The 21,629-nt window shown below is 39.9% G+C and overlaps 1 protein-coding gene and 1 pseudogene across 5 annotated transcripts in view; both read left to right on the forward strand.

The window, feature by feature from the left end:
• The window catches only part of TPK1 (thiamin pyrophosphokinase 1), a 267,896-nt gene that overhangs the window by 220,504 nt on the left and 25,763 nt on the right, over positions 1–21,629 (forward strand). The window contains exon 8 of one of the 5 annotated variants that reach the window (XM_025039013.1): positions 14,970–14,995. The exons of the other annotated variants lie outside the window; for them this stretch is intronic. Coding sequence (XP_024894781.1) covers positions 14,970–14,980 — 11 coding nt within the window. The 3' untranslated portion in view covers positions 14,981–14,995. Of the gene's footprint in view, positions 1–14,969; positions 14,996–21,629 lie in introns of those variants that run through there. 5 annotated transcript variants of the gene reach the window in all.
• On the forward strand, positions 16,361–16,479 carry LOC112469953 (annotated as a pseudogene).

Consider the following 21,629-nt stretch of genomic DNA (forward strand, 5'->3'; position numbering starts at 1 on the left):
CCTGGTTCCAGTCCCATCTCCTGCCCAGTCAGGTTAGATGACCTTGAAGAAGCCCGTACTTCCGGATTTTCTAATGTGAGGGTCTTCTCGTTCTTCTTTTTTCTTTTTTTCCTATCGTTTTCTTTGTTCTGGGAAAAGTTTGGCAGAGCTTACAATAAATCATCTGAAATAAAATGCCAGAATAGAGGAAGAAATCAGAACCGTGGTGAAAAATCAAACCAGAGCTGTGGAAGACAAAAAGCAAATCATTTTAACCATGCAGGAATGTTACAAAATTTTAAGAAAAAAGATGATATATGGAAAGCACTTTACACTTGTAAGATATTAATGCATAGTATTTAAATAGTCATAGATTCAGAGATAGGAACTTGGAACTGAATAGACTCTTACTATTTACAAAGTTTTGTCTTTTGTTGTTGTTTTTTTTAAATATTGACCAACACCTCCTTATTAAAATAGGATTTTGATTTAATTGAAAATCCAAATACCAAGAGGTATGTAAGGAAGTCAGCTACAGTAAGTCCCCTCTTACCACTGTCAATAGGGTCTGTGACTTAAAGCAAAATGACGTACAGCAAAACCACTTTCCCACAGGCTCACTGTTATAAACGAGTCAGGTTCCTACGGCACCTCATCAGAGTTACGACGAAATGGTGTTGAACGGAAACAGCATCGCTCGAGGACCTGTTCACGTGTTCAAGCAGAGGGTCACTGAAAGGGGACAGAATGACAGTGGGACCATAAGTACCGATGTGCTGACTTGTCCTTGTCTCCTACATACTTCACGTCATAATTTCCTTAAGCCTGGACATTTCTCTCTTTAGTGGATAGAAAGAGTTCGGTAAGAGTCATAGGGAATGTACGATTCTGCTTCTGTCTAGAAGGAGGGAGATTCTTATCTTCCCTTCAACCCCTACGTAGCCTTAAAGGGATTCTAAAGACTTTGGCTTTTGTCGTGAGTACGATGGGGAGAATTACAGTTTATCCTCTGGCTTCTTCCCGGTTTTCCCTTTCCTTTGATTTTCTGTAGTGTGAAAATTATATGCCTGTGTGCAGGGTTTTGGTATTTATCCTTCCTGGTGTTCTCTGAGCTTCCTGGATCTGTGGTTTGGTGTCTGGCATTAATTTGGGGAAAACAGCCAGTCGTTATTGCTTTAAGTGTAGTATCTGTCTCTTTCCTCCTCCTGGCATTCCCATTACATATTTGTCACACCTTTCCTAGTTGTCCCTCAGTTCTTACATAGGCTGTTCTGGTTTCCTTTTAGTTTTATTTAGTTTTGTTTTGTGTCAGTCTTTTTTTCTCTGTTTTTCAGTTTTGGAGAAGTTTCTGTTGAGATGTCCTTTAGCTCCAAGAGCTGCCCCTCAGCCGCGCCCAGTCTACCAATAAGCCCGTCAAAGGCATTCTACATTTCTGCTGCGGTGTTTTTGATTTCCGGCATTTCTTTTGGGTTCTTAGAATTTTCATGTTTCTATTCCCCATCTGATTTTACATGCTGTCTACTTTATCCATTAGAATTATTAGCATATTAATCATAGGTTTAAATTCCTGCATCCCTACCATATCTGAATCTGGTTCTGATGCCTGCTGTCTCTTCAGGTTGTGGTTTTTGCCTTTAGTATCCCTTGTAATTTTTCTCTTGGTAGCCGGGCATGGAACTGCTGTGAATAGGCTTCACTAATGTGGCGAGGGTGGGAGAGGGGGCGTGGTCGATGGTCAGTCTCTTAGAGCCTGAGCCTCTACTGGGGACCTCACACGTGCTTCTCAGATGTCCCCGCCCCACACCCACTCCGGCGGGAAAGATGGCTCACACGGGCTGGAGTCGGCTGTTTTCTCTCTCAGACTCTCCACAGTGAGACTCCAGCAGTTCATCCATTACAGTTCATGGTTCCCATGGAGGTTTCAGCTCGGAGGTTCTGCTCCAGGAAGATCTGATTCCCACGTTCACCTCTGGTCTCTCCAGTGCTGGGGGCAGCAGTTTGCCTTGTGACTTCACGTCTTTTGGGATCAGAGAAGAGTTGTTTTCAATTCAGCTTTTTACTTGTTGGGATGGAATTGAATTGGAGGGTTTTAGGCAAAGGACGACATATCCGACTTATAGTTTACAAAAAATACTCTGGCTGCCACATCATAAAAAAACAACAGATCATTGGGTGCCAATGTGTCAGTCCTCTGCTGCTTTTGGAGTTGCTGAATTATTGAAACATCATATTTTTACAAATGATAGCTCACCCTTCTGAGACGGGAGGGATCGGTGGGAGTTACTGGGCAGTTGTGGCGATGAGGCCAGTCAGGACATCTTACGTTGGGTTCCAGGGACGCGTGGGAAGAGTCTAACTGACTGAGAACACAAGTATCCCCAGGTAACTGACTATATGGGAGGGGGGAGCGGTTGTGGGGGGGAAGCATTGATAAGGTGCAGAAAAACTCGGTTTCATGCTAAATCTCACCCTTTCACAAGATGAAAATCATTCAACAGTTGAAGAGTTGAGTAGCAAACGTAATTCATTTTGAAATATAATTGAAAAAGAAATCTTAAGGTTGATTCGGGTATAAAATTAGCTCCTTACCTCTCACTCACTATAGGATCTGGTGGTCCACTTCACACAGTCATCCTGGAGACTGGCTCCTTCCGCCTTGCCACTCCCCTGGTCCCGGTGGGATTTTCATCCTCGTGGTCCCAGGTGGCAGCTGGAGCTTGACCATTCGTGTTCCAGGCAGCAGCGCAGAAGTAAAGGGGCAAAAGCATCAGCTGTCTCTTTAAGGAGAATTCCCCTCAGTTGCTATAAGACCTCTGCATCTGTCTTTTTAGCCAGCACTTTATCTCATGGACATTCCTAGTTGAAAGGGAAACTGAGACTGTTATCTGTATTTTCAAGAGCTGTGTGTCCAGCTAAAAATCAGTGGTTCTGTTATCCTGGATGAAGGGAAAAATGAATATTAGAATTATAGACAGTTTTTGTCCAGACCATTATACCATGGGGGATAAATGGTGTCTTTTTCTCCCTCACAATGCCCAGGACCTGCGGACCTGGGTCAAAACAAAAAATGTGAAAGATTGCTGAGTATTTGTTGAATTGAACTTATAAATTGGTTCAATATATTTTCCTACTAGTCACAACTTTCATTATGCCACTGAGCCATTGATTTCTAAGTCCACCCCTAATATAAACTCTTATGGAATTCACACAGATTATATAAATCACCACCGGATAACTGTTTTGGGTCAGATTTGCTACAACGCAGTTCTTTAAACTTTGGAGTTTATATTCTGTTCCATATAAGATCTATCGCAGTAGAATGAGAAGTGTGTTTAGAAAGCATTATGAATAATACTAAAAGGAAAAAAAAAAAAAAAGAATCCATACAGAATTACTATCCATGGAGGACAATAGTAGAAAAGTGATGATTCTTCAAACCATGAAAACCAGATAAAGCCCTACTGACTTGACTTATTTTCATGGCTTTCAGCATGTTTTACACAAGCAAAGGAAAGTGAGCAGATGGGAGGAAAGTGAGCCATGTGACATAAAGAGCCTAATCTGAGTGAATATTTTAAATCACCCATTTTTACTCAAAGATATGAACCGTTGACAGGTGCCTACTTACACTTTTTTTTTTAGCTTATATGCTCCCCGCCCCCCTGCCCCGTCTGCCCCCTTTCAATTTAAATATGAGAAAAGACGGGGGGACAGGCGTCTCTTGAATCAAAATGGGAGTTGTCAGAACGTGAAGACTTGGGCAGACGACACACTCCCTCCATCAGCAGTTTCAGCACAGGGACAAAGGGTCCCCAGCACGAGGCTCCTCAGCCACCCTGTCACCTATGGCGAACCGCCAGACAGTGTCCTTGCAGAGCCTGGGAATGTCACCGGCGAAGAAGAAGAGCGAATGCAGACGCCCAGAGCACACAAACGAATGGGAAACCAAATGCTATTTGATTCTGACACTTACTAAAGAAAAAAAAAGTTCATTTATCTGGATTTGAATTTGTTTCATAAATCAAATATATATGTATATCATGTTAGAGCTCCATATTACTCATTTCTTTCCAATCTTTGTTTCATAGCTATTAGAGCAAAATTCACAACCTTATATAAGGTTCTAGAAATAAGGACATTGTCTGTCTTTACCTGCTGCTGATGAAATCACTGAAATGTGGAGCGAGGCGAACATCTGTATCTTTTTCCCAGCCGCCCGCTACATTTTTGTTTCCTCCACCTCCACCCTTTGCATTTCTGTCTCAGAGTCAGCTTATGATCATGCAAAGCTTGACTGATCTGATCTCTGTTTCAGAAAGCAATGTCCTTTGATCCGTCGTTAAGAGATTACCCAGAGTCTTGAAGACTGATTAAGGTGGTGACCCGTGGCCATGGGAAGACCATGTTTCCCATCCTTTCAAAGTTAGCTCTCCTGCACCCTGAAAGTGAGAGGGGACGTATTCCTTTCCCTAGGCCACTGGCTGTCTTCCTGAGATTTAAAAAAAAGAAAAAAAAGAAAAAGAAAAGAAAAAAAAAAAAAGGGTCACAAATAGCAAGGCCCAGGCATTTCCTTCCTGCAGATTGTTCTGTAACCCGCTCAGCATTCCCTCACACAGGCTCCCCTGCTCCAGCGATCGGATTTGCATCTAGCCGTGATTGTTTCTCCTGCTTCTATCTAGAAGCGTAATATATGACTAAGTAGCTTCTAAGCACACATGCCTGATTTTTTAACATTTAAAGATTTTTTTTCTACAAAGCAAACCCACCCACCTTCCCCACCCGTGTCCCCACCCGCTTTGGGTTCTGAAGGTGAGGCTCCTGTTACTGTGGGTGGGACAGGTGAGCCAACAGAACCCAAGGGTCTCTTTTTACTTCTTTTTTAAGTCCCTCTCTACTTGAGTGTAGGCTAGAAGTACAGTCCAGGGACCGCAATCTCACTCTTTCAGACTGCTTTAAAGAATTCAGAATTCTGTCTGTGAAAGGACATTCAGGAAGACTAGCTTACGATGTGAAATAAACGAAGAATGGCTTCGAGAAGGCCTCAGAGAAGCAAAGAAAGGGAGGGAGGGAGCTCTCTGGATGCAGTCCTTCTGCAGGCCTATTCTGTGTTCCTTTGAATTTTAAACTCATTTGAATTATTTGTTTATTGCCGTTGGTCATTGGTCAGCTATAACGTTGACCCAGGAGGCACAAATGGGGCAGTTAAAGCTCATTCCAAACTGGAACTGCCTCTAGGCCGATGGGGAGCAATGGCAACAAGGTGGCTGAAGAGCAAGGGACGAAGCTTCGTTCCTCACTGGCCCTCAGCGCCTCGTCCGATTGGTCGCTCTAATTCAGACACAGCAGGTGCACATCGGTGACTGAGGTGCGCGTCTAGGCAGGCCGGGGTGACGCCTGTCCGAGTTTATCACCACCGAGCTGCTGATCACTTTCCAAATGCTGCCACTGAAGATTTCCTCATTCGAACATTTAAGCGCAGGTCGGTTAACATATATTTTGAATCTAGTCTGGAAGATGGAAAGACATATTTGTGCATGAGAATGTATATAGTGTGATTTCTAAATTCAAACCCAAAATAGAACAAAACTAAAACTAAACATAAAAGTAAACGAAACTAGTTTAAAATGTTTTTTGAAGATTAGATTTAAAAAAAATCTGTATGCTGACTATAAGAGATCCATTTACAGCAAAGTGACCCAGAAAGGTAAAATGTAAACAAATTTAGAAGTACTAAGAAGAATAAAGCTGTTATTGAGATTTTTATTAGACAAAGCTGGATTCAAGATAAACTATTTCAACAGAGATATGAATGAGGAACTTATAATAGTAAAGGGCATAATGAGGGTGTAAGTATATACTCAAATACAATTGCACCATAATCCATAAAGCATAAATGACAGGAAAGTTCATGAATAAACTGACAAAGTAGCGATTATAGGCTCTAACTTCTGTCAGCCCATGACAGATCAAGAAAACAAACAAGATGTGCAAGATTAGTAAGGTTTGCATAATATATAAATATATGTATACATAAACATATATGTTTACGTGTGTGTGGATATGAAATACAAACACTATTGGTTAAGTTTGGGGGAACTCAAAGTTAAACTTGGATTTTTGACTGTGGGAAGAGGGGTCAGCACCCCTAACCTCCATGTCATTCAAGGTCAGCTGTATATGCATAGGACTACGATTATATGATAACAGATACCTTTAAAAGTCACCTTGGAAATTTACAAAATTGAAGATTAAGTGACCAAAAGATTCAGTTTTTTTCCCTGAGATAGAATAATACATTCTACATTCTGACCCGGTGCAATAAAACTAAAAATTATAATCATAAATTCGTAATACATTCTGGAAAGTAAAAATTTACTCATAAGCAACTCTTGAATCAAAAGGAATATTTAGGCATAATAATTATAAAAATAAAAACCATGCATAACATAGGAGATGGTAAAGTTTGCTCAGGAAAATATATAGCTTTTAATACTTGCATTCTAAAATGAAAGAGAAGCAATAAATCAGTTTTCACTCAAGAAGCTATAAATGGAATAATACAGTATATCTAAGGAAAGCAAATGAAAGAAAAACGATCAAAGGAGAAATTAAAAATTACAACTTTGGTAAGCAGACAAAAAACTGGTTCCTAGAGAGCAAGAAACCACTAGACAGTGGACCATCAGAAATAAAAAGGAAAAAGCACAAAAAGTAAAATTAAGACATGAAAAAGGACAGATATCCACAGTTACAGTGCAGATTAAATGAATGATGAAAGTAACAGTCAAGCATCTACCCAGAACCTTTGAAGGTCTCGTGTCCTGGCAAGAATGTGGCAATGCCGAGTGTTCTCGGACCACTTAATGAGAGCAGAATCGGGGGGAAACGTAGATCTGCCTCTGCTGAGATTCCAGAATATCCCTGGAAGAGCAGAATACCACATTTATAAACGTCTGATTAGGTTAAAAATAGCTCCCTTCCCATCCATCTCGAAATGGCTGCTGTATCATGATGAAGAAGAAAGTTGCTCACTGAGAAACAGGCTTTGATTTGGAAAATGAATTTAGAAACCAGATATAAAACTGCATATGCTGTGATCGAACGATGCAAAACAAGAGTCACAGATAAGCACGTAAGACCGAAAGTGGGAAAACATTTAATTAGAGTAATAAGATTATGGGTGATTTTTCTTCTTTTCCAGCCCTTCCAAATACTGTTTGCATAATATAAATGCAGAACAAATAAGGTGTCTCCTGTATATGAGCCCACATTTGTAATGGTTCTGTAGACTTTATCCCAGTGAAGAGACCAAGTACATTCTCTTTATCATTACCAAATTGTAAATGGTGTCAGATAATTCTTTCGTAGGCCACCTATAATCAGCCGTCTTCTTAGTTGAATATATATACTCTTTGGTTGTTCTAAATACCAACTCTTAACAGTCCTGAGCCTCCTAGGAAGGCAACAAGTCTGCAGTACAAACTCAGTTTGCATATTTTATGGGAAGTAGAACATATTTCTTAGTAAATTAACAGACCCTAAGTAGTGGACTGATTTCAGCGTCCTTTACTGAGTTCACCTGACGTAGAATGGACCACAAGAGAATTTTAGGTACCCCACTAGGGATGACAGATACTGGAAATGATTCCAATCTTGAACTTTCAAGGCGATTAGTCAGAGTGACTGTCAGATACTGAGTCACTCAGGCACAGAGAGAAAAGAGGCAAACTTCCTACCAGGTATCTAAGACTGTCTCAGCCTCTGCATAAATAAAACCATTTATTTGGAGCTGGCAGCTAACTTGCTTATTTTAAAATGTCTTGGGAATTCATTGAGGTTGGCGGTGGCACCACTTATCGAAAGATGCCATGGAAAATTCTCAGTTGCTGCCTATTCTGTTTTTGTGAGCTCAAGTTATCTATTTTGTGATAGAAAAGGGGGACTATTGCCCTAAGTTTTGGTTATATTTAGTGTGTCATTATAACTTTTGGTCTTATTAATACTTAGAAGATTTTGGATAGAGTACTTTCAGAATTTTTTTTTTTGCACATCATTAAAAATTATATATCGTGTCAAAAATTAGATGAATTGATGACAACTTGGATGAAATATGACCTACTTTGCATATATATAAAAATTTCAAATACTATATTCAGGTGGAAAAGTAAGAATTTTTCTTTGTTTCTTCATGGAAACTTGTTCTTAGGGGGCACTCAAGAACTTAAGGCAACACTGCTTTCATTTACAGCGTTGGTAATCACCACAAAGTCTCCACATCTAGAATAAAATGTTATATACAGCATATCGCTTAAAGAAGCACGAACTCTTCTATTAAATACTTTCCTTTCCTTTTAAATAAAATCTTCAGAAATTTTATTCAAGTTCTCATGACACAGTCCATGTCTTTGATTACGAGCTCCTACAAAAAATAAATTTCAAAATACACATTAAAAAATTATTGATTTTATAAAAATTATATTGTCAAAGTAATAAAACAGTGCAGACATATGAAACATAGAAAATGGAAGTCCCATCACAATCTAACTGCCGTAGGTCACCATTTCTAAAAATTTGGCATTTATCTTCCTAGAACATTATGCCTTTGTTACTATGTGTATATTTTTAACCAAAAAAAGTAATCATTCTTTTATACTTGCTTCTTTCACTTAAACACACATTATATGTTATTAAATATATTACCTTATTTTATAAATACAGATCCAACTAATTTGTTTAATGCATACATAGCATCATGTCGTATAGAGCGACCATAACTTATTAAACCAATTCCAATTTGATATGCACGTGGGTTACGTCTCTCTAGATTTTTATTGCCATGTTGCAGCCAAAACCCTTGGACACGTACTTGTGACAAGAGCCAAGAGAACCCAGTGTCCGGAAGTGGGACGGTTGGATCGTGTGAATATACAGATATTCACACACTTGCCAAAATGAACTTTTTTTGTCGAATGGGGAAAATTGTCATTTTAATTATTAGGAAAATTATTTTTAATAGGGAAATAGAGCATCTTTTATATTTATAGGCTCTGTAAATTTCTTTTTGTATTGTCCATTCACTGTTTTTGCCCATTTTTCTGTTGGTTTGCTCATCTTATGTGAACAAACTCTTTTCTGTTAGTGTTATTGAACTTACACGTATTGTAAATTTATTTGTAATTTCTCTTCTGACACAGTACACATATGTGCTTATTTTTCCTCAAAATTTTTAATATTCTTTAGAGGAATTTTTTGAAATGCACAAGTGTAGAAAAATACAATCCCTATTCATATTTCTACCACCCAGAATTAACATTTCTTTTTGTTTCCAGCCCTTAAAAAAAAAAAAAACTTAAAGAAACAACAGGTAATATATTGCAAAAGATAGTCTTCTAGACTCCCATTCTTGGACATCATTTATCTCCCAGGGTGACAAAGTATATTCTTTATTCTTCTAAACTATCTGTGTATTTTTGAATGCCCATATATGTTTCTATAAGCAACATACTGCTTTCTGTATTTGAATTTTTTGTAAATAATAGCAAATTTTATATAATATTTAGACTTCCTTCTATTGCTGAACATTGTTTTTAAGTTTTATCCATGTAGATTGTATAAATTTAGCTCAAGCTGTTTAATTTTTATGCAGTCAGATTTAGTAGTCTTTTATGTCTTTTTTTATAATAGACTTTGTCAAAAATTTAAAATCCAATTATTTTGTTGTTGTTATTGGTTAACATTTAAAACTTTGAAATGGATCATTTGAAATTTACTTGAGGATTAAAAGTAATGCAGGTAGAGAATCAACACTATTTCTCTCCCCCCTACAAATACGCCGCCCCCCCCCCCAAAAAAAATACCTGGCTAGTTTGCTTCTGCCTCACTCATTAATCAATCATGTGCTTATTGATTGAAACATTGCCTTTATCAAACAGAATATTCAGGTACATTTGGTGAATTTCTTTGCTTTTTCTATGCATTTTCCTATCCCTGTACTGTTTTTAAAGCAACCTTAGACCTACCATTATTACTCCCCAAATATTTTCCTTGATATTCCGTTTATGCTTCAGTTAGCTTTAGAATTGTTTTATCATCTTTCTAAAAGGAAATCATATTTTCATTACAATTTCACCAAATTTATGACTTAAATTAGGAGATTTTTCATACTTTTAATTTGTTCTCCAGGCACATAGTCATTTATTCACAGGCACATATTCATTCTTTCATGCCCCTTCAGTAAAACTTTATAGCTTCCTTCATAAAAGTTTAGTAAATTTTTTCCAAAGCTCATGTCTAAAGTATTTTTATTGTAATTAGATCAAAGCTTACCTTTGATTGTATTTTCACATCTTCTACCTTGTTAGTATTTGTATATTGTATAACTTTATCAAATAACTGTTTTCAGTAGTTCTTAGTTGGTTATCATAGGTGATACAGGCTCGTTTGTCATCTATACATCTTTAGTAAAGTGGTCTTCAAAGCAGTGGTTCTCATCTGGGGTGATTTTGCTTCCGTGGGACCACTTGCAAGGTCTCAAGACATTTGTGGTTGTCACCGTTAGGGATCTCATTGGCATCTACTGGTTGGAGATTGGGGAGGCTGCTGAACACCCCGCAGTGCACAAGATGGCCTCCCACCATGCAAGTACTATCCAACCCAAGGTGTCTAAATTACCACAGAGGAAAAAACCATGGTTCAGATGTTTTCTCTAATTTTTACTAGATCATTGGTCTTTATATAATTATTTTATAAGAGTTCTTTCTGGGTTCTAGTTATAAATCCTTTCGGAATACATGTTTTGCAAATAATTTTTCCTAGCCCGTGGCTACTTTTTCATTTTCTTAACAGCCTCTTTTGAAGAGCAAAAGTTTTTAATTTTAATGAAATTTAATTTATTGATTTTTAAAATTTTACAATTCATGCTTTTTGTGTCTTATTTAAGAAATCTTTATCTAACCTAAGGTCACTAAAATGCGTTCTTAGATTTTCTTGAAGAAGTTTCATAGTTTTGCTCTTACATTTAGATTGGTAATTCACCTTGAGTTAATTTTTGTACATGATGAGTTAAGGTGTGAGCTTGATAATTTTGCACATGGCTGTCCTGTGGTTCCAACAACCATTTGTTGAAAATGTTTCCTTCCCCCACTGAATTGCTTCGAAATCCTTTTGTAATTAACTATTCATTATTAATGTGTGGGTCCGTCTCTGGACTTTGTATTCTGTCCCACTGATCTGTATGACTTCGTGTACGCCGATACCACAATGTCTTGGTTACTGTAGCTTTATGATGAGTCTTGGAATCAGGTAGTGTAAATCCTCTTACTTTAATCTTTTTTAACAATATCGAATCTTCTGGCCCGAGAACACAGTCCGCCTCCCCATTTGTTAAGGATTTATTTCTCCCAGCAATGGTCTATTGCTTTCAGTTTACAGCTCCTGTAATCTTTTGTCAAACTTATCACAGATCATTTCATATTTCTTGAAGGTATTTTTAATAACTAGATTTCTCAGGATTTGGTATTAGTGCTGTATTAGCTCACATCAAAAATATAAGAACTATTTTTTTCTATCTTCTCTGCTTCTTGAAGATTTAGGGGAATTAACAAATGGATCTTTCATACTCAAAATGTCTTATTCAGATGCTCCTCATCCATTTAAAATTGTAGGGGAAGAAAGACTTTTCCTCTACCCTCTTAGGTTCTGTGTCTGGGCCTGAGAATTAAACTGGCAAGAGACAGATTAACAAGAGAAAAGCACAGAAATTTGATTTAATGTTAATATTTTTGTATATACATGGAAGCCTTCATGTATAAGAAATGAAGACCCGAAGCAGCAGACAGGCCTGAGAGCTCATTTTAGAAAACAGCGATGAATTGCGGAGATGTGTCAAGACAAAGGAAAAAAGGGGTTTGGTCTACGAGGCGTAAGTTGTGGGAAAGTGACTGGAAAGCAGTGGAGGGAACTAGTGTGAGATCGGGCGACTTTGTTAGGTTTGATCGTGCAGTTTCATCTTGCTGTCGACTCTGTGTCTCCAGTGATAAGCCTGTTCTTGCAGGGAGGGCACCTTTGTCATCGGAAATTTCATGCCTTGCTTTTCATTAGAAATGAGGTCAGAGAGTCCTTTCTGTATCTGCTATTTCTCAGGTGCCTTCTGCTCAAAATCATCAATATTTCGATCGTGGCATATTTTGGGGTGACATACTGGTTCCCTTCAAGATGCAGCTCTTATCCATCTCTCTACGTGCAACATTCTGTAAATATTTATATTGAATATTTATATTGAATGTAGTTAAACTTCCTGTGAATTTAAGCTTGTTTCACTTCCTACATTTCATATATCTTGAGGGTTTTCTTTATAACACATAACATGATGCCTTACACACCTTACGTATGAGGCAAGGAACACAGTCACTAATGCTTAAGTGTTCAAGGATAGGTATCCATAAGAAACCTTAAAATGTAATTATTTCTCTAAAGCAGGCAAATTTATATTTTAGGATAAATATGGTTTGTAATGCTCCTGGCCAGTTTAAAGATGGTCTGGCAAGTCACCGATGATTAATTTTGAATCGCTATTTCTCTAAGTACATGCCTGACACACATTTCCTTTGGGGAATTGTTAGAAGGAAATCGTGAGATAACCTCAAAATGAAAAATCCTAACAAGACTGTTAACATTCTTTTTCAACTAAGTATAAAGGTGCCTGGAGTTTATTTTCTAAGGCTTTAAATTTGTACCATGTGTGATGAAAAATAAAAGCTATGCATTTTTTTACTTTGCATAGATGTGGTATATGCACTAAAATTGACCCATACAGTGTAGCTTTTGGTGTCTTTAATACTGGAATGGATGTTGCTGCTAATAGGGTGACACCAGGACCCTACCAAAGAACAAAAGAAAGGGAACAAAAGGCTGCTATCTGGAGAAACTATCTTGACAAAGAAAAGCTATGCCCTTTTTAACACCCAGATAATAGAGCATTTTAACTAAGGACCAGAAAAGGAAGCCGATAGGCTAGCTGGCTAGACGAGCATGCGGAGAGCCCCGTGTTCATGCGGGGGGGACCTCCTGCTGGACAGTCATCCACCTGCAGAGACGGACATGCCGAGTTGGGGCTGGGGTACAGGTGTACGCGGTCTAGCTCTGGATGCGAGTATACAGAAGGATCGGACACCATATTATTAAGATGTGTGCTGCCATCTTACAGATTTTCATACTGAGGAAATCAGTTGAAAAGGGAGATTGAGGGCAAGTTTAAATAGGCAGGGGAAAGGGGGAGAAAGGTGGAATGGACCGTCTCCATAAGCACCCGTCTTTAGCACTTGCTGACAGAGCCACCCGCTTCTCTGCCAGCCGGACTGGACATCCCTGCCAGGAGTGAGCAGAGCCAGCACTTGACAGGGAAGCCTCAGGCGGCCTCAGCTGTGGTGCTCGCTGGGAAATTTTGGCCTCTAGTGTGAACATGCTGATCGAGGTATCTGCTGTAGCAAAGGCCTGTGAGGGCTCTATCGAGCTTGGTTCCCGGGGAGGAAAATCGAATTTGGCCTGAGAACTCTAGGTCGTTGACATTAATAACAGGGGAAAGTAGCATGGTATTTCATATCTGAAAATTGATCTATTTATCAGAACTCCGATGTCTTTAGATAAAATGATTATTATTAGAGATGGTGCTTGGTATGCCTTTTATCCTTATGAAAATGGTCTCCACTTTCTGTGCATAATGTTATGTATTATTTTAAAGCATGCTCCAAATAATGATTTTAAAAACAAACTATTTTACAATCATGCTGGTGACATTACAGTAATGGCTTCTATATTTACTTAGACTTTTTTCTTCTCAAAAAAGGAAACTCCTGTAGTGCTGTACTGGCCACGCTTTCCTGCCACCCTAGTGGCTGCTGTGCGAGGTGGAGGGAGGGAGCGAGGAAAAGGAGCAACTGCTCCCCCCTCCCAGGCGACAGGTCACTGTGACGTCATCATAGGATGGGCTGCAGACGGGCGACGGCCAGTGGAACACGACCTTTTGTGCATTGCTAGTACTTTGCTGGAGGATTATCAACAGTTGCTGGCTTGGGAGGGCTAATCGGAGCATCTTTTCATAATAGTTTTAGTTAATAGATAATAGTTTTAAAGGTCACTTTTGGGTTTCATTCCTACATCACAAAACAAATATTTTGAGCCCATCTTCTTAAAAGTTGTTTAGATCATTTCTCAAGGGCATTTGTATATCGACATTATATTTTACTTGATATTTTTCTGGCTATTTTCAAATATTTATAAACCCCTCTCAATTTATTCTCATCTATTTAATGATTTGCCTAGGATTGTCTACCAGTCGTGGCTATTTTCCAGATTATTTGTAAAATAGAGAAACACTGACCCCTAAGAATCAATCATTTGTACATTTCATTGAGAGAATTGATCACTTCTCTTGCTTATGGAAGGCCCAAGCCAGTTTTCTGTTCAAGACCAAAACCTTCATCCCAGCCATCCTCCAGCCGACCCCCAGCTCTCACAGCGGTCCACGGTGAAGCAAAGCTCCTCAGCCAACCAGACCTAACAACAAAAGCACTTCTTTGCAAAACCTTAACAAAGGCCTGAGGAAATCACAGTCCCTTTCCCACCCCTCACCCCCCGCCCCAAACACACACACATGTAGGCTTACCTCATTCTCTCCTTCCTGATAGGGCCTTTTTCAACCCCTCAAAAATCTCAAGAATTTTAGTCAGGTATTCTGTTTTGGGTCTGATTTATGAACTCTTCCTTGTCTGGCCAGGTGCCGACCATATTCCACAATTCATAATCTGTCACCAGGAGTAATGGCCCATTTCCAAAGGTGAGGCATGACAGTTCTTTCTGCATGCGTCAGGTAAACAGATTGTGTGGCCGTCGGTGATCTGTCTGAAGTGGCTGAAGAGCACATTAACCTTTCAGCACACCTCCATTTTCACTGCGGTTCTTTCCTTTTCTGCTCTTCATTTTTCTTCGTAAAGGGCCAACCTGATGAATAACACCGCATCCCGTCACTAGTGAGCAGATCGCTCAAAACCCATAGAAGGTGAGTGGGCTGCGGTACCCAGGAAACATCACGGCATCTCCGCCCTCAGACCTTCGTTGTAAGAAGTTTTGCAGGACACACACATTCTGCAGATCTGCACAACGCTGCGCCTGAGTGAGCAATCTGCAGCGTGCGTGCAGAACTCTCAGGGACGTAGGCCTCGTGCTAAGTGCCTTACCACAAGGAAAAAGGAAGAAAAAGGGGGAGAAAGTCACTGGAATTAAAAGGAGAATGTGTGTCTTTTGCTTCCTTTTTGTACAACGCTTGATAGTAAGTACTAGGTCCTATTTTGTTGCGTTTGTGTGTACTTTTGGGTTATTCATGCAGAAATATAAAATTCGTTTTTCAAAGTCGGGACAGGGCTGCAGGAGGCATTCAGAAAATTTGGCCTGGCATCGGGCAGTCCAGCCAGCTAGGCGGAGGCACAGCTCCTTCGCAGGCAATCTTGAGAGGTGAGGAGATGGGCACGGATAAACCATCAGGCACTGCACGCCGCCCAGATGTTCCAATCAGTCTTAGGACGATGGACGTTTTAAAGGTTGGTCTAAGGTTACCAGAGTCAACTATCTGCATTGCGTGTGTGTGTGCATGTGTGCGTGCGTGAGTGTGTCTTTCTACGTGTACGAGAAACAATTGGAGTGAAAGTCAAGTTTCAGAGCTTTAAGAAGGAACTGAGTGAATTAAAAATAAAAGGAAGGGCATAGAATTCATTCCAGGAACGTGGTAACCAAGGAAACCAAGCTGAGGTAGTCTGATCGCTGATGGAGATTACCAGTCACCAAAGATTGTTGGGTGTGGGGAGAAATGTGCATTTATTTTATTTTGTTTAAATAATGAACCGTAGTTGTTTGAAGAAGGAAAGGAAATCGTGAGGGATAGACTAATGCTATGTGAAACGGAGGGGTTAATTTTTAGAAGAACGGCCTAGATCAGTAATTTTCTCACTTCGGTGTGTCTCGTTAAAATGCAGATTCTGATTCTGTAGGTCAAGGGTGAGGCCTGGGATTCTGCTTTTCTAACAGGAACCCAGGTGATGCTCGTGTGGCCTTGAGGGTGCTTAGAATCAGGCTGGGGGACCAAGTCCCCACTTCCAACACCGGTCATGACTGTTGTAGCACCTAGTATGTAGAATGTAGTGTAGTCTACACAAGGAAGCACTAGCAGGATACTTTCCAATAAAATACAATTTAAAACTCAAACTTTAAGGCTGCCTTGTATCAGGGCGATGACTCATTAAGCAGGATGTATGGTGTTGGCCATTTAGTTCATGTGAATGATGCACTTACAACTTTAAAAAGACTATTAGATCTCAAATAATTAAGAAAATACTACGGCCATGCCATCCTGAACAAGCCCGATCCCGTCTGATCTCAGAAGCTAAGCAGGGTCGGGCCTGGTTAGTACGTGGATGGGAGACCCCCTAGGAAGACCAGGTGCTGTAGGCATTTCAAATAAAAAATAAAAAAATCAGGGATTGTAAGCTGACAAGTTCCTTGCAATCTGTGAGGTCAACCAAGGGTTTCCTCACCTGAAAAATTAATTAATTAATTAAATAATTTAATTAAATTTAAAATCAAATAATTAAAATGTAAATGAACAGCAAAGAAAATACGAGTCAAGGGCTATTATTACAGTTTCCGTTTCAAAAATGCTCCTCTTTATATTTCTAACATTTTAATATAGACATGGTCAGAACTATACGCTGATGCACACGGTAAGGAAAATTAGGTTTGTCACTATCCGCACATTCGTCCATCCCTTTAGAAAGCCCGAACGTGCGTGCTGGCTCAGCATTTTGATCTTTGGATTACCAGGGAAAGGAAAGAAGCCGTGCGGCTCCGCTCTCCGCCAGTTCTGCTTTCCTCCGTATTCTGTGGCACCTGTTGGATGTTGCTTTCATTTAGAGGTAGAGAGTAACTCCTATGTTTTAAAGATAACTTGAGAGTGACCTGATGAGGAAGTTACATGTCTCCTAATGAAACAGGAACATGAAAAGATGATAAATATATTAACTAGTTTTTTCTCCATAGATCCTTGGACCTACTAAACACAATGTTATAAAAGGTTAGGTGCTTATCACAGCCTATATTTGATCTTTTTCAAGTTTTTGACAGTGAAGCAGAAGGCCTTATTCTCTACGTTACTTTCACTTAAGACAAAATAGATTATTATTATTTTACAATATTTGTTATAGACGGGGGTTAAATATTACTAATAGAATTATGAAAGTTCTCTGTACACTTCTTTACAACCTCCTGTAAATCCACAATTATTTCAAAATAGTCTTTTTTTAATCGAAGGAAAAATATGCAGAATTAAACTGTGACATATATACATATAAGCTGGGATGGTTAAATGGAGTTGAAGTGTCCCAAGATTCTTTTGTTCTTCAGAGTAAGGAGCAAGGACTGAAGGGTGTCAGGCTTCGTTGGCATCAGCACGCGCCTCATTCGTACGGCTCAATACTATTCCCCTGTCTGGATGCTAGTTTTTTTATCCATTTACCACTTCATGGAAATCGGGGTTGTTTTCCCTTTTTGCCCATCACGAATAATGTTGCCGTGAACATTATGTATGAGCTTTTACGTCTCCGGGCGTTTCAGTCCTCCAGTGCACCCCTGGGATGGCCTTGCTGGGGCGTATGGCAACACCAGCTTTTTGAGGAACCACCGAGCTGTTTTTCCTATTGCCTGCACCATTCACATCCCACCAACAGTGTATGAGGGTCCCATTACCCTCACCAACACTGAACGTTCCTTTCCTTTTTTCATGCTGCCATCCTGGTGGGCATGAATTAGAATCATTATGGTTTGCTTCACATTTCTCTAATGACCGATGATGTTGAGCATCTTTTCATGTGCTTATTGGCCAATCGTATGTCTTCTCTGGAGAAATAACTTTTCAAATCCTTTGCCTTTTTAAAAGTTATGTTGTCTTTTTATTGTCGAGTTACTAATATTCTTTATATATTCTGGATACTAGACTTTGATCAGAAATATGATTTAGAAATACCCTCTTTTTCTGTGGGTTATCTTTTCATGTTCTTGAGACTGTCCTTTGAAACATAAGTTTTTAATTTTGATCAAGTTTATCTGTTTCTCATTGGTTGTTTGAGCTTTTCTATTCTTTTATAAAGCTATTTTAATTGGAATAAGATGCCGTTTTTATTTTACATTCCTGTTGTCTCTCAGTTATCCATAATTTAGATAGCCTTTAGAGAGCTATAATTTAGATAGGAACCTCATTAAGATGATATATTAGTTTCCTGTGTCTTCTATAACCAATTGCCACAAATTTAGTGGCTTAAAACAACACAAATTTATTATCCTACAATTCCGTACTTTAGAAATCTGAAATGGGTTCAGAAGTTCCTACTGGGCTAAAATCAAGGTGGCGGCTGCCCCATGTTTCCTTCTAGAGGCTTTAGGAAAGAACCGATTCTTTGGCCTTTCCAGCTTCCAGGGGCCGCCCACGTCGCGTGGTGGGCTTGTTCTCTCCCTCCGTCTGGGAAGCCAGGAGTGCGGGGCCGAGTCTCACTCACTGCACCACTCTGACCTCCTCTTCTGCCTCCCTTTGCTACTTTTAAGGGACCCATCTGATTACACTGGGCTCACCTTGACAATGCACGATAATCTCTCAAATTCAGCTCATTAGAAAACTTAATCCATCTTCCACCTTAATTCCCCATTTTCCGTGTAGCATGCGTATTCACGGGTGCCGGGAACTGGGGAGACAGACATCCTTGGGCAGCTGCTCTCCCATGTGCCCAGATGGCCTGACTGCTGACCTGTTCTGCTAACGCTGGGGCCGCAGTTCACCTGCTGCCGGCTAATGAAATTGCAAGTACTCAGGCAGAAGCTGACTGTAAATAAGGTGGGTCTTGTTTCTGCAATAGTCTTGGCTGCGGCACACAGGTCATCGGGCAGAAATCTTAGTAGATGTGCAAATTGTTGATTCTTAATGAGCCTATTTTATAATCTCTAAACTGGAGTTTCTGTTCTTGTAATCCCAGAGGAAAGCAGCTCAGAAATGTGGAATTATAGACAGTAACCTTAAAACTGGTTTTCTAGAAAGGGGTTATGTGGACTTTGGAATTAACATGGACCTGGGACCAGGTTTCAACTCACCTGCTTTGCTAGATAAGTCCCCTGGAATTCAACTAGATTTTTATGAAGATGTATAAAATTTTGCATTTGTGTGGGAGCGTAACTCACATATCTCTAAAGGGCAGACTGATATTTCTAAAATGAGAACAATCAGTCCTTAAAGTTTCTAAAGTAGTTTAAAGACACTTGGTCAGACTGTTTACCAGATGGTGTGCCTTCAGGAACACACGTTAACACATGCGTTTTAAAGAGAATTTGTTGGTGTGATGCTCGGGATGAAAGGGTTCTCACTGCCCGATGCTGTTGGAGGATACCACTAAGGCTGATAGTGGAGAGGCTGACTTGTTTACTGCTAAATTTCCTCTCCTGCCCACAGTTTCTTGCCTACGTAAGCTAGTGCCTCATTTAGACAGACAGGAAAAGACTCATATCCAAAGATAAACAGAACAGCATATGGGCGCTCCCAGTGATGTACATAAAATCTGAACGCTACTCTGTGTGTGTGCATCAAGGTGTCTTTTACCTTGGATATCTGGATCGTAAAAACTGAGGTGATTATCCAAGAGGGCAGGAAGCAATTTAGGAAGTGTCTTGTCCCCCTATGACAAAAGCTTTGCAGCTAAGCGTAGTAGTTTACGTGATGAATTGCAGCTGTCAGTGTCCAGAGCACTTGCTGGGATATGTTTCTAACTTTGCATGTCGCATTCACGCATTCTCGTGTATAAACTTCTACCGAAAACACCCAGCACGTTTCTGGAGGTCGTCCCTCAACCATGGCAACCCAGTCTGGGTACGGTTAAGCAAAAGTAATAGTGATAATGACAGGTTATTAATGTTTCCTTTTTTCCCCAAAGTCGTAAGGATCTAATATAGAAAACTTGTTAGAGAAACCATTATTTTAAAGAGTTTAGGTTTCCAAGAAAGAAAACAGAATGTCATAAAAGTGGAAAAATTAATTCCAAAACATAGGAAAATACAGACATACTAACAAAAAGCACGGAAGGCAGTGGGAAGCCAAGTTTGTTAAACCAAGAGCTACACATCGCCGATACAGGCAGTGGGAAGGGCCCAGAAATCCGCAGGTCAAGTTCTGTCCGGGGTGGCTCCGCGCCTCGTGGAGCAGGGGAAGAGTGAGAGGATAATCTGCGTCCAGATAAGAGCCGGCAAACTTCGATTCTGATCATCCATTTGCCACCGTCTCCATTAGCTGTGGGCACAGAGATGCTGTGTTTCATGTTGCCTCGAAACTCGGTAGTGTGAAACCACAATTACTTATATTGCTCATGCAGCCGCAGCCCAGATGAGGTTTAGCTCATCTGAAACGCCTCGTTACACAGCAGCTGGTGTGGCACTGCTCTGCCTCCGACATGGGTCCGTGGGACATCTGGACGACCGTGTTCCTCATGTCTCTTTGGACCGTCAGCTGGCGTATTCTCCTCAAGGCCGTGGCCGACACTGCAGACGGCAAGCGGAAACGACGGCCTGGGCTCTGGCCCGGCACGCTGTCCTCTCTGTCCATATACAGAGTCACGTGGCCAAGCCCACACCAAGGGGCTTAGAAGTACACTCGACCGCCCGTGGAAATGCCTGCAAAATGGTGCCAAATTTTGTATCCAGCAAAGCCTCTGGTGTAGATAATAAGACAAGATAGGTAAATTTATAATGTCTTTAAGTGAAATTTTTGAAAAACACCATTTTTAAATAACAAGCATCAGAAATCTTAACCTAAGAAACAGAGTATAGCTCTCGGCTTTAAAATCTCCATTTCCTATTTTTTCTACTAAAAAAAAATGACCAAGTTACAGATACCTCTTCACTATTTTTATTCCTGTGGAATTTTTTTCTCAGTTGTCACTTATAGCTGCAGATACTTTAAAATATTTGTTAGAGGAATGAATGAAGTTGTCGCAGCCAGAAGAACTGAGTCCAGTGCTTTGCTGATCAAGAGGTCCCAGGCGAAGCCATTAACACTAGACATTCTCAAGGCACCGTTTTCCCACATGGGCAGTTAAATTCATCAACATAAATAGTTCAGTGCTTTTGGAAAAAGAACTTAAAGCCTGGGTATTGCCAACAAAGAACTAGTAGTTACCTAAGTGGAGAAACAGCATAATGTAAGTTCAATGGAAAGAATTTCCGTTCCTACTTCAGTATGCTCTACCATATTTGTCAAATATTCCTACAATATTGCTTTCATCCAGTCATTCCTTTAAAAAAAAAAAATGCAGTGGTTCCTTTTGCGTAATATTCTAGAATTCAAATCTTTCTTGATCTAGGCCCATCGATCCCCTGTCTCGAAAGAACCATAAATATTAGTGGTGGCATTTGACTGTATTTTGCGGATACGACTTAAGTGGGGAAAAGCTTACGGAGCTGTTGCTGGACCATCTCTTCTCCCTGTGTTTAGACATCAAGAATACATTATTTTTTTTACAGAAAGCAGAGTAAGTGGTACATTGTAAATAATATTTGCTTTAAGATGAATAGTA

This window comes from Pteropus alecto, unplaced genomic scaffold (assembly GCF_000325575.1).
Source record: "Pteropus alecto unplaced genomic scaffold, ASM32557v1 scaffold48, whole genome shotgun sequence".
NCBI lineage: Eukaryota > Metazoa > Chordata > Mammalia > Chiroptera > Pteropodidae > Pteropus > Pteropus alecto.